The following is a 12,504-nucleotide window of genomic DNA, read 5'->3' as shown; positions in this document are numbered from 1 at the left end:
CGGTAAGGCTGACGTCAAAAAAACATTGAGAGGTGTTGGGCTTTATAAGAGCAGAACTACTCGCCAGCAATGAGAAACAAGAGAGGCAAAAAGCAGCACGCTCCCAGGCAGAACAGCTCCAACCCTCCACAGGACTTTGTGAATTCCCAGGGAGTCCACGCCGAGGCACTGCCAAGTAAGTGGAGAGTTCCCAATCCCGGGACGTAACACATTCAAACCGAAACTGTTCCCATTTTTCCACATGCTGTCTTCAACTCGGATCCTCAAGTTGGGCTCTTTCCTCAAGGGGAAGAATTGTTACAGTTAAAAAAAAAATTAAACCAATAAAACGGTGTTCCTGAGCCTTATATTGCAGGCGTGTCAATAATTAGAAAGTGAACTTGTATATTTCGTTGTATTTGTTTGCGATGTAGTGTTAGGGAATTTTAACCAGAATAGTTTTTCGATTGTGTGTTCTCGCCATTTATCAGTTTGGGAATCTGACACTGTTTGAAGTGATTGTGCTATTGGGGGAGCTTCCCCAACATGCTCTGCAATCGGGAAAGAGACAAAGAGCCAAAGTGGATTAGAAACCTCCGGCTTTTCCGATTAATCGGTTCAGCGTAAGAATTGGTTCCAGCAGGTAACGATAAAGAGACTGGAGTTATGTCGGTGCAATTTTCTTTTTGTGTTCGTTTGCAGGTACGAGGAAGTCATGCACTGTCTGAAACTCTCCACCCTGCTCCTTGTCGCCTCCGTATCCCTGAGCTCTTTGGACGAATCACAGGCTGCCCCGAGCAGGTCTGTGCCAGAACCTTTATTACTTTTTTCAACAAAAACTTAACCTGCTATTACTCTCTTACTGGGTAATATTTTGACCGGTGACAGATCAGCAATTAGTAATTTGACACTGGTAAATATTCCCCTATTAAATATATAAACTTATGCCACAGATTGATCATTTCCTAGTTAGCACTTCAAGGTTACGGGAAACTGGTTACTATAAAACAGAAGATGTAGGAATTCGACAATGGGAAAACTGTGCTTAGTGAAGCCACACCAGATCGGGGATGTGAGAAAGTATGCCACATCTATTCTAATGCTTATATCGTAAAATACCAGTACAATTTTGTTTTTATGTTTTTTTTTAACTGTCGATGTTTAGTTTTCCAAAAGTCTGAGAGGTATAGCATCTATCCCAATAGTGAGGGCTTTTGTAGTTTAGAGCATATACGTTATTAGAGCGTCTGTCAGAGAGACAATTGGTGAAAGATTTATTTTTTTTTAAATCTGCAATTACAAGGGCTGTTTAAATCTTTCCAGCTTCCTCCTTGTTGTTAACTATGCCAGCCTGGGCTCCTTGATAGTACTCTGGTCTCAGAGTCAGAAGGTTGTAGTTTCAATTTCTACTCCAGCCACTTGAGCACATAACCTAGGCTGATACTCCAGTGCAGTACTGAAGTAGTGTTGGAGGTGCTGTCCGCCTTCTCAAGTGGATGTACAAAAATGTGCCCAGAGCAGAAGAGTCCCTCTGTAACCTTACCAGCATTATTAAATCAGGTTATCTGGTCAGTTATCTCATTGCTGTGACTTTCTTCTGTATGTAAATTAACTGCCCCATTTTAAAAGTATAGTAATCCTTGTGTTATCAGGCACTCTACCAATCAGAATTCTCTAATAACCGGAATTTCTGACTGCTCAATTTATTTTTAAATGAGATCATTTTCAGTGTTTAGATAATGCATTCTTTAAAAAGAACCAATAATATCAATAATAGATTGTAAATCTGCAGAAGTTGTTCTTAGATTTTACAGTGAAATTATAAATTATTGGGTCAGTTTTGGTTAATGTGATATGCCGCACCTTGTCTTGCGTCTGGAGTAATGTAACTCCTTGTTAACTGGCATTTTTGATTAACCGGCACCACCCATTCCCGAACATGTCAGGTAACAAAGATTTTACTGTGCTTTGTTGGCTGTGAATTACTGAGATCATGAATGGTGCTATATAAATGCAACTGCTTTCTTCTTTCTTTCTCTGTCACCCAACCTGATTTTGCATTTAATCAGCGAATCAAGTGATGACATAGTAAATAAGCAAGATGTTGCATCCATTGGGTCTAGCCATTGACATGTGTGACCAGGACACATGGGGCATTTACTCATATAATGGATTTGTGTAGTCTGTGCATATAAAGCCCTACAAGGTTTCTTCGTGTTCTCTGTGCTCCTTCAATTCTGGCATCTTGAGCATCCCTGATTTTAATTGCTTCATCATTGACAGCAGTGCTTTCAGCTGCCTTGGCCTTAAGCTCTGAAATTATTTCCTTCTCTGACTCTCTACCTCTATTTTCTCCTTTAAGATGCTCCTTAAAACCTACCTCTCTAACCAAGCTTTTGACTATCTGTCCCTACACCTCCTCTGTGACTCACTGTCAAATTTTGATTGATAACACACTTGTGAAGTGCCTTGAGACATTGTGCTTTGTTGAAGATGCTATATAAATGCAAGTTGTTGTTAGCACTGTTGTATGGATATATTAGATTTATCTAAATAAATCAAACTTAACCAAAGTACAGGATGTGCCTTAAGTTGACGCATATAATTGTGAAGCCAGGTGTCAGCAAGGGCTGTAAATGTAGGATCACTGTAAGAGTTCAAAGGGAGCTGGCTATATTCCTGCCAGCGAAGACATCGCTGTTCTGTTGACCCACCTACCTTCTGTCAGTGGAGATGTCTTCCAGTGACAGAAGGTAGGTGGGTCAACAGGACAGTGACAATAGTCACTATTGAGCTTGATTGATTGCTGCCGGGAGTCAAAGAGAAATTTGGGGTGAGTCGGGATGGGGAAATTGGGAGATCAATTTGTAATCTGTACACTTACCTGCTCTGCAGTTTTGAACAAGATAAAATATCGTTTAAAAAATTGGACTGATGTGCTCATGTAGTCGAGAGAGTAAATATTTCAGTGTGGGTTTTAAGTGTAATTTTTAAGTTTGGTTAAACTACAGTGAGAAACTTTATTTAATCCAACAAGAATGTCCAATTAGAACATTTGGTTAATGTAAACATGCAATGTTTAAAAATCTAGTGACTGAAAAAGTGACATTGCTATGTCACATAAGGACAACTTGTATTTATATAGCATCTTTAATATAGTAAAATATCCCAAGGCACTTCGCAGAAGTGTAATCAGGCAAAAATTGACACCAAGTCAAAGAAGGAGGCATTAGGAAAGGTGACCAAATGTTTAATTAAAGAGCTGTGTATTAAGCAGCGTATTAGAGGAGAGAGAGGAAAAAGAGAGTTCACAAGAGGCCAGAGTTAAAGGAACACAAGAGTTCTCAGAGGACCCTAGAGCTAAATGAAGTTATAGAGATAGAGAGAGGCAAAGTTATGAAAGGATTTGAACTTGAAAGCAAGAGCTTTAAAAATGAGGCATTGGAAGACTGGAAGCACAGGGGTGATGGGTAAACTGGATTTGGTGCAACTTAAGATATGGGCAGGAGAATTTTGGGTGAGTTAACATTTACAGAAGTCGGAGGGCCAGCCAGGAGAGCACTGGAAAAGTCAAGCCTGTAAGCAACCAAAGCTAGAATACACAACTCTCCAAGCCACATCCCAAAGGGTATGTTTGCTTTTTTTTTCTCTCATCTTGTTTATTGTTTCTTACTAAATCATTTACTCTGCACTCTCTAGAAGCCAAGGTGTTGTGCCCCCTGAGTGGAACTCCTGGTTGGTCCCCATGCTGAGGAAGAGGGCCCTAATGGGCTGGTCAGCTGCTTTACCTGTGGAAGAGCTTTTCAAAGCTAAGAGGTACTATTCACACACATTGCATGACCCCAACAAGAATAATCTTCAGCTCCAGTGACTGGATTTACCCCACCATACAGAATCCTGACCACTTGCTGAGGTGTGTAAACAGCTGCAGGTGTTGAAAATCTGAGTTAACAAACAGAACATGCAGGTCACTTAATATCAGAGAAAAGAAAAGACATGTTAACATCTCAGCTGTACATCCATGCTCATAGTGAAAACTAGAAAAGATAAAGAGTATTTTTGCAAAGTTGAAAACATAAGGACAAGAAAGAGAGGGGAGAGAATGTTAATATTGCACTGTGCACAGTTCTGGTCTCCTTTTTACAAAAAGGTAAAAGAGACACTGCAGGTGCAAAGAAGATTTACAAAGATGATACCAGAGCTGAAAGATTATAACTATCAGGACAGTGTGAACAGGCTGGGGCCCTTTTACCCAGAGGAATGACCTGATAGAGGGCTTGAAAATTATGAAAGTATTCAATAGGGTAGATGTGGAAAGAATGTTTCCAGTAGTGGGGGAGACCAAAACTAGGGATCATAAATGTAAGATTCTCACTGATAAATACAGTAGGGAATTCGGGAAAACTTCTTTGCTCATCTAGTGGTTAGAATGTGAAACTCACTGCTGCAGGGAGTAGTTGAGGTGAAAATTGGAGATGTATTTAAGGAGAAGCTAGATAGTTACATGAGGAATAGAAGGACATGTGAGTAGGGTCAGATGAAGTAGGGCGGGAGGAGGCTCAAGTGGGGCATAAAAACACCAAATAGATCAGCTGGGTCGAATAGCCTGTTTCTGACTTCAAATCCTATGTAATTCTATATATGTAAAGAATCTTGATTTTTAAATCCAAAATAATCGAAGAGAAGGAAGTCCTCTTCAAAGCTCGATGTGTGTTGACCAGTCCCATCTTAAGTCCTACATGTAGTTTAGATCATGGAGAGACCTGGAAGCTGACCCCTTGGTCAGGATTTTACAGCCCCTCCCACCAGGCGGGATATGATAGTCCTGCCAAACAGAATGAAGATTTAAATGGCTCGCTGCATCCGCCGTAAATTCCTGACCCTTGTGTCACAGGTCTAACATGAAGTAATATTTGAGAGATATAGGGCAGAATCATCCCAGATTTTCACTAAGTGTGGGCTTAAAAAAATGACGTTTTACCCACAGGCTGGAATGGTGGGTTTTCGTGCCATATCGCCACTTCCTGCCTCATTAATTATGCAGCCATAGGAAACACGCCATCTTGCTGGCGGGCATCCTCTGAATCACCCGCCTCAGTGTTTCCTCACTCCGGCTGCCATATCTAAACTGCAGCCGCGCACACAGTTCTCAATGCTAACAGCCCAGGACTGCTCCAGTGGAGGCCTGGCCCTGAAAGCCAACAAGAGTTCAGTGACCTGTCACTGGAATGCCTTTTGGAGCCCACTGTGATGACTTCCACCCCTGCTCTGGCCACAGGAGGTCCAGCAATCTCACCACTCCAGGTGGTGGCAGTGGTGATCAGTGCCAATGCTGCACAGAAGAGTTTGGCCATCCAGTGTCGAAAGAGGATGAATGATCTAATCCGTGCCACCAGGTAAGGCAACCATCTCATCACTCTAAACTCACACATTCAAGCCCGCCACACATTCACTGGAATCTCATTCACTGCCAGCTCAAGAGACATCAGCACCCACTCTCTCACACACACCCTCACATCTCCATCTGGCCTCATCTCCTCTGGAGACTGCCTCCTCAGCCCTCACCATCTCGAGGCCGCTTGCACAGATCAACTTGTGCCCCCAAACACAACCTGGGATAACCCCTTCCCCAGTACAGCCCTCTCCCTGCAGCCTCTTCCCTTGTCTGAGTCCACTTCTCCTCCTTCCCCAAGCAAGCCCTAGCCCTGCAGCCGTTGAAAAGCTGCCTCGCCTTAGGGCTAGTCTGGTGGGTAGAGACCTGCCTGTCAGTCACCCTAAAAGTGATGTGGCGCTGCCTGTGAAGCCTGGCGCTGATGACTGTGAGTGCTGCCCGAAGCAAGGTAGGCAAACAAACCTCGAAGTCCTGAGCGAAGTGCAGCCCGCCAGGTGTATGTCGCTTATGTGAAACACGTCAGCTTGCAATCACTCCGACATGACATGATCCAGCATGAGGGGATGATTCTGGTGAGCAGGGCTTATAATGAGATGCTAAAATACTGAAATTAGGTTCCCGACGTGCGGTGGTGGAAAACGCAGCACACCATTGACGGGTGGAGCGGACAATGGCAAACTGGTTTCACAATGGCGTAAAACCGATTTTTGGCCTTCTCACCATATTGCCTGCTCACACTGCCAAACATGCCCAATGTCAACAGGAGCGGAAAATTCTGCCCTTCAGGTTTTCACCTTTGAAAATAGAACAGAAACATCTGCATATCTCCTCCTGAGGAGCAACTTCTCATGATCAGCAGCATTCCCATTTTCTGATTGTTATAATTTATTGTTAATGCAGATTACTTTTTAAAGACTACAATTAAAATTTCAAACCTTATTTTCAAAAAATATTGAAACAACAGTTACACAAAAGGAAAATACTGTGGATATTGGAAATCTGAAATTGATGTAGAAAATGCTGGAAACACTTAGTCAGTCAGACAGCATCTATGGAGAAAGAAACAGAGTTAACTTTTCAGGTCGCTGACCTTTCATCAGAACTATAAGATCATGCTTGTCCATGGGCATAGTGCAAATGCACATAAAGGAAAGTTAAAATTTAGGGGGAAGGAACTGAATGCTAATTGCCAGCAAAATGTTAATGGAAACCTGTTACAATATTGATTTAGTCATTTGCTCACGTAATAACGGTGAATGTACTGGGGGCAGCAGATTTGAATTTTTAGCATAGCAGCTGCCTTTTGATGAGACAAAGCAAACAGGTACCTGAAACAAATTAAGGGACAGGCGAAGAACAGTATTACACTCAGATGTTCATTGTATTGAATGATGGTGGTGGTGTGTTAATGTTCATTCAGGAAGTCCCAGTTGCCGTGGTTACATGCACCTTTACATGCATGTTGTAGTCTGGAGCTATGGATGTGATGGTAGAGACTCCAATATTCTTTCCATCACATAGCTGACCAAGAATCTTTCCTGCTCTTATCGCCTGCCATTGTTGGAAGGAATTGCAAGTTGATATTCAACACGTTTGGCTGTGTTATGAATGCACCTTCCTTGGCCATCAAGTCCTGGAGTGGAACTTGAACCCAAACTTCTGGCTCAGAGGCAGGGATGCTACCCACTGCAAGTATCGAGTGGTATGTCATTTTGAATTCACGTGCTAATCTCAGATTTTAGACTGTTTCAATTTATGCTATTGGGGTGAGAAATATGATTTACTTATCTGCTTGTCACTGTGCAAATGGTCATGACTGGTGACTCTCAGCTCCATTTTCAAGGTGGCATTTGAGGGAGGTAAGGTGAGCAAGAACAGAAGAAATTGATAGTGTGCTATGATAGTAAAGGGGGAATCTTGCAGTAACTGATGACTGTCAAGTTGCTTTATTGCACTTATGTTGCAACAGTACCCCCTTCTCAAGATCATCTTTAATAACACAAAAAACAGAGATATGAAAACATTTGTGAAGTGGTGGATTTTTAAAAATTATATGTAATCTGCAGATGATGTTAGATGTTCAGTGCATGAAGTGGAGAAGTTAGGTTCATAACTAACAAAGTGAAAAGAATGCTGAACTATGAAACTAAATCACTAGAGTGCAAGTTAGAGGAAGTCATACCATACTGTATGGTGTTCTGGTCAGACCACAAGTCTGGGCCCCAAGACATCAGGGAAAACCACTGGAGTCAGTGAGGCCATAAGATTGACTCCTCTGGTGGGATTTTCCAGCCCCAGCAACGGCGGGCATCGTCATGGGGGGATGGGAAAATTTGGACAGCCATTGACTTAAAATGGCTCTCCAAATTTTCACATCCTACCCACAATGATGCCCATCGGTGTCGGGGCCAGAAAACCCTCTCCCTCATTTCAGAAGTCTGATTTAGGCATTAAGATTTCTAAACTAGAAAGCAGACATCCAATTGGTAACTCTGTTGTGCTATATGAGAGCAAACAGTAGAGAAAAGGTAAATGAAATCCCGATAATTACTTAAAACGGTGAAAGTAGAACAAGGGGAGAAGGGGACACAAACTCAGACTGGTATAAGGCACATTTGGGACTTATACTAGGAGGTTCCTCACACAAAGAGTGATGAATACTCCCATATACATGAGGCAGAAATCTTGTTAAGAAAAAATTGGATGCCAAAATAGGGGCAATTGTATCTTTTGAAGTAATTGAAATAAGATGTGTTGAAAGACTTTCTAATGCACAATTATCTTGAGATTCGGTGTCTAAAGGGATATAAATAAGGCTGGCTGTGGGACAGATAATGATTGACTCTGTAGGTCTTATATGACTGATTTTAACTTGGATTCTTAGTTTGCTAGTTATCCTTAGGCCCTAACACTGTGCACACCTTTTTGGAAAGTAAACATTCATGTCATGGAGCTGCTAGTGCCTAGAGCCTGTTTGCCACTTTGGGTGCAATCTTTTAGGTGCATTTGTGGACATTGTGGGTTCATTTCATCTGGTAGCAGGAGAGTGGATCTCTGAGTCATCTTGATTCCTTCTTGGGCACCTCTTGTTGGATAACACAAACTGCATATTCACCATTCACAGGGCTTGGAGAAAATGCTGCAGCTTAGATTCTCATCCTCTCAGCTGATATTAAGTGGCATATGTGGGAATGGAAGAAATAGTGATTTAAAAAATAATTTTGAAACACTGGCTAATATTCTTGCATCTAAATCACTAAGAATATATTTAATCTATAATTTCCAAAGCCACATAAAATACCTTATACTAGTCCTCATAAAATTGTTCTTGTACAATATTGCTATACTTGCGTACCAGGACCAACCTAGCCATCAGGCACTGGGTTTTGGGAAGAATCTCAGCTAATATTGTCTTAAAAGAGTAATAGGTTTCATTCTAGATTTATAACATCTTTCATACAATATTATTCTTGACAATATTTCCCTACTGCAACTGAGTTGATATTTCAACAATATTGACATGTGACTCGTTGTTTGATTTAGTTTCACAATGAGGAAGTACTTGACTTACTGGTTGGTTATCCATTGACATTTCCAAGACATTTTCTCTTACATGCAGTCTGTACATAGGATGGGAAACTTGTCTGCATTTTGGAGGGAATCAGGAGGTGTTTTTATTGCACAATAAACAGTAGAAATCTGGAATTCTTTCCCCAAAAGATTATGGAGCCTGGGACAATTGGAGCTTTCAGTTAGATTTATAGAACTTTTTTTTGTTAGGTAAGGATAATGAGGTATTAATGGAAGTGCAGCAAAGACAGGTAAATGGCATTGAGGTACAGATAAGCTATGATTTAACTGAATGACAGAACAGGTTTGAGGAACTGAATGACCTACTCCTATTCCTAAAGTTCCTGTTATGCAGTAAAATCAGAATTACAATGACATTTTTCTCATGGGACTTCCTGAATAAAGTAAATTTTGCTCCTTTGTAGCACAAAGTATGGCCACCTTAATAGAGCCTATTGTTTATTCTATTTATTCTTGCAGCATTCGTGTGAAGAAGAGGAAGTGTAACACTGCCACCTGTGTGACACAACGGCTGGCAGACTTTTTGAGTCGATCCAACAACAACTGGGGTGCCTTCTACATACCAACAAATGTGGGATCAAACACTTATGGCAAGAGAGATGCCGTGGGGCCGTACAGCAGAGAACTCTTCAGTTACCTCCAACGTTAAAACTCAGAGCAGTCCAGGGCCATTTTCTTAAAGTTAGCAGATTCTTTCTGTAGCTCCAACATCAATAGAGGATGATAATGCAGTTTTAGAAGTTTCAAACAGTGGTGCCCTGTTTCACTGTTCCTGGCCTCTTGTGCTTTGGACAACAGTATGGATTCGACCAGGTTCATTGCTCTATGTATGAAGTTCCCTGCATGTTTTTAATTTGAAGAAACCTGCTGGTACTACATGAATTAATTGTAATAACTAAGTTATTTTGAATCTATTAAAGACAAATATTGAGAATTTTTTTTAAAAGCTGGACTATATTTGAATTTCTATGTAAATGCTATTGTTAGAGGAGCATGGAATATATGTTTTCAGGTCAGTGAGGTGTAAATCATGCGCAGAAGCCAATTGCTACGCTCAGGAATCTCCAAACCAATCTACTCAGAAATACATATGCATACTATCCATTAGTCTGGGGTGACGCTCACTGCCTCGGCCTGGTATATAAGCACAGAGAACTAGCAACACTCTAATATGATGAGGAGTAGTTACAGAGCGTAACCAGCTAAAGTCAGCACTCCGCACAGGAAAGCTTCATGCTGTTTATCTAACAAGGAACAAGCTAGCCAATAGGATACTGATTTGAAAGGCTGTCTGAAGCCAATTAAGAAGTATCTCAGCCTCCGTGACCTGTCTACCCTTTCAGATCCCATTGATGAGTCAGACCGGCTAGTCATTTATCAATCTTATAGAGTTAGATGAGCAAGAATGGGAGGAGATTTGACTGGAGCAGACACCTGGCATGGATTGAATCAGGCCAAATGGCCTGTTTCTGTAATGTATATCCTATGTAACTCTATGTAGAAGTATCCTATAATGTCGCAGATCTGCCTAATGCATGTATCGAATGACCAAATCAGCCACAGAGAATTACTTGGTTCCAGGTTCCTGGAATGTCAGCTTGGAAAAAAACTCAAGCCCAGATAGAGTCTGCTTAATTCCCTGTGCAAGGAATATTAACATTGATAGATTATCAGGCAGGAATGTGTTTGAGGTTGATTCACTAGGTTGACAGCAGGAACCAAGAATTCTTCTTGAGCAGCTCATCAGAACTAACATTCTCATGACTCCAGCGGACCCATATCATACCCTGTTCATGGTAGCAGCATTGGAGATCTGGTTCAGTCGTTTCACTCTCTGCAACACAAGCAGAGTGGACACAAACTTTGGACAGATGCAGACATGTTTATATATCTAGCTTCAGGTAACATCTTCAGAGACTGTGGTCCCAATACCTAACATAAGCTGTTCAGTTACTCGGGAGGTGTCCAGAATGATGGAAAGAGCTGAGTAGGACAACTCAGGACATGCCAGCCCTTTGGCATTATATTTGTCCAAGCCTGATAGCACACACCAAGCTTACTCATCACCAACTGTTTAATCCAAATCCTCATGCAAGGGAAGCTGGCAAAGAGACATATCTACCATGAGGCTGCTGCTCATTCAGAATGGTAAGTACCAGGTCCGTTCCTTCCCTGTGATGATTTCCCTTTTTCCACAATGCCATACCAGAGCTTAGACCTGGATCTCAAGGCCTCAAATAAGCCTTTGCATTTCTTGCCTAAGAACTCAAAATCAAGAAGGAGAACAGTTTAGGTATCACCTTATTTGCCAGAAACTTAAACTATTGCAATAACTAACTATGCTGTCATTGAAGACAAGAATTGTCTTTTCTCCTTCCCAATGTTGTCTTGAACTAAAATTGGCATCCTCAGAGTGCCCTGATATTGATATGAATGAACAGATGGAAGCAGACACCTTTGTATCCTCCAAACAATTCCTTCAAGTCTCTGAAGCCATGCAAAGGATTTCAGGCCACCTCACACCTTATGTTACTTAGGTCATTGTTCAAGATGGCAAATGGAAGACAGTAGATTTCCAAACAAGTCCACTAGCAACACAAAATCACCTTTACAAGAGGCAACACACTTTCAGAAATTCCTCAAGCAGACACTTAAACGTTATTCTTTACGATGGCATCCAACATGTGAAAACATTGAATAGAACAGATGGCAATGGGCAATCTTGCCTCCCTCCTTTTTTGAAAACGATATGCTTACTTAGCCACTCATCTACATGTCCCAAAGAAAATTCAGCCATGTACTTCCAAAACTTCTGGGTTCTTCATGAAGATGGCATAAGGAACCAAGGTTGAAAACCTTGACAGTGTTAATGAAAATTCTGTTAAGTGTGTATCCCCTAAGCTCCACGATGCTCCACAACCTCATGTTGCGCCATAACAATACCAATGGCAACAACTTGCATTTAAATGATGTCTTTAATGGTGTGAAACATTCCAAGAGACTTTGCAAGAGCATTAGTAAATAAAATTTGATACTGAGCCATCTTAGGGTATGTTAGGGCTGATAACCAAAAGCTCAGTCAAAAGAGATAGGTTTAAGCTGCTCTTAAAGGAGGAAAGAAAAGTAAAGAGGCAGAGAGGTTTAGTGACTGAATTCCAGAGTTTTGACCTTTGGCAGGCCTAAGCACAGCCATCAATGGTATAGTGATTAAAATGAGCAATGCACATATTGACCAGAATTAAAGGAGCTCAGATAACCAGGAGGCTGGTAGGAGAAGTGAGACAATAGAGAATTTTGCAAACAAGGCATTGCTCAATCGGGAACCAATGTTGTTCAGTGAGCATAGGGGTTATAGGGGAACAGCGCTTGTAAGTGAAGATATAGGCAGTAGTGTTTTGAATGAGCTAAAGCTCATGAAGGGCACAAGATGGGAGTCTGATCAAGAGATGACTGATGTAGTCAAATCTGGAGGTAATAAGCACATGAATGATGATTTCAGCAGCAGATGAGCTGAGACAGAGGTTGGGCAATGTTACAGAGAT

The 12,504-nt window shown here is 41.4% G+C and overlaps 1 protein-coding gene across 1 annotated transcript; it reads left to right on the top strand.

Annotated features, from left to right (window-relative positions):
- Positions 1–694: 694 nt before the first annotated feature.
- Positions 695–9,611, top strand: LOC121286108 (skin calcitonin gene-related peptide). The gene is made up of 3 exons (XM_041203098.1): positions 695–780; positions 3,679–3,795; positions 9,422–9,611. The coding sequence occupies exons 1-3, from the start codon at positions 695–697 to the stop codon at positions 9,609–9,611; spliced, it is 393 nt and encodes a 130-aa protein (XP_041059032.1).
- The last annotated feature ends 2,893 nt before the right edge of the window (positions 9,612–12,504 follow it).

This window comes from Carcharodon carcharias, chromosome 13 (assembly GCF_017639515.1).
Source record: "Carcharodon carcharias isolate sCarCar2 chromosome 13, sCarCar2.pri, whole genome shotgun sequence".
NCBI lineage: Eukaryota > Metazoa > Chordata > Chondrichthyes > Lamniformes > Lamnidae > Carcharodon > Carcharodon carcharias.
The sequence above is the reverse complement of the archived record's forward strand: the minus strand, read 5'-3'. Positions and strand labels throughout refer to the sequence as shown.

Bases quoted from the DNA above. Each gene is read 5' to 3' on its own strand.
- LOC121286108 (XM_041203098.1), top strand. From the start codon at position 695: ATGCACTGTCTGAAACTCTCCACCCTGCTCCTTGTCGCCTCCGTATCC. The intron at 781-3,678 runs GTCTGTGCCAGA...TGCACTCTCTAG, and splicing joins TCACAGGCTGCCCCGAGCAG to AAGCCAAGGTGTTGTGCCCC. The intron at 3,796-9,421 runs GTACTATTCACA...TTATTCTTGCAG, and splicing joins GAGCTTTTCAAAGCTAAGAG to CATTCGTGTGAAGAAGAGGA.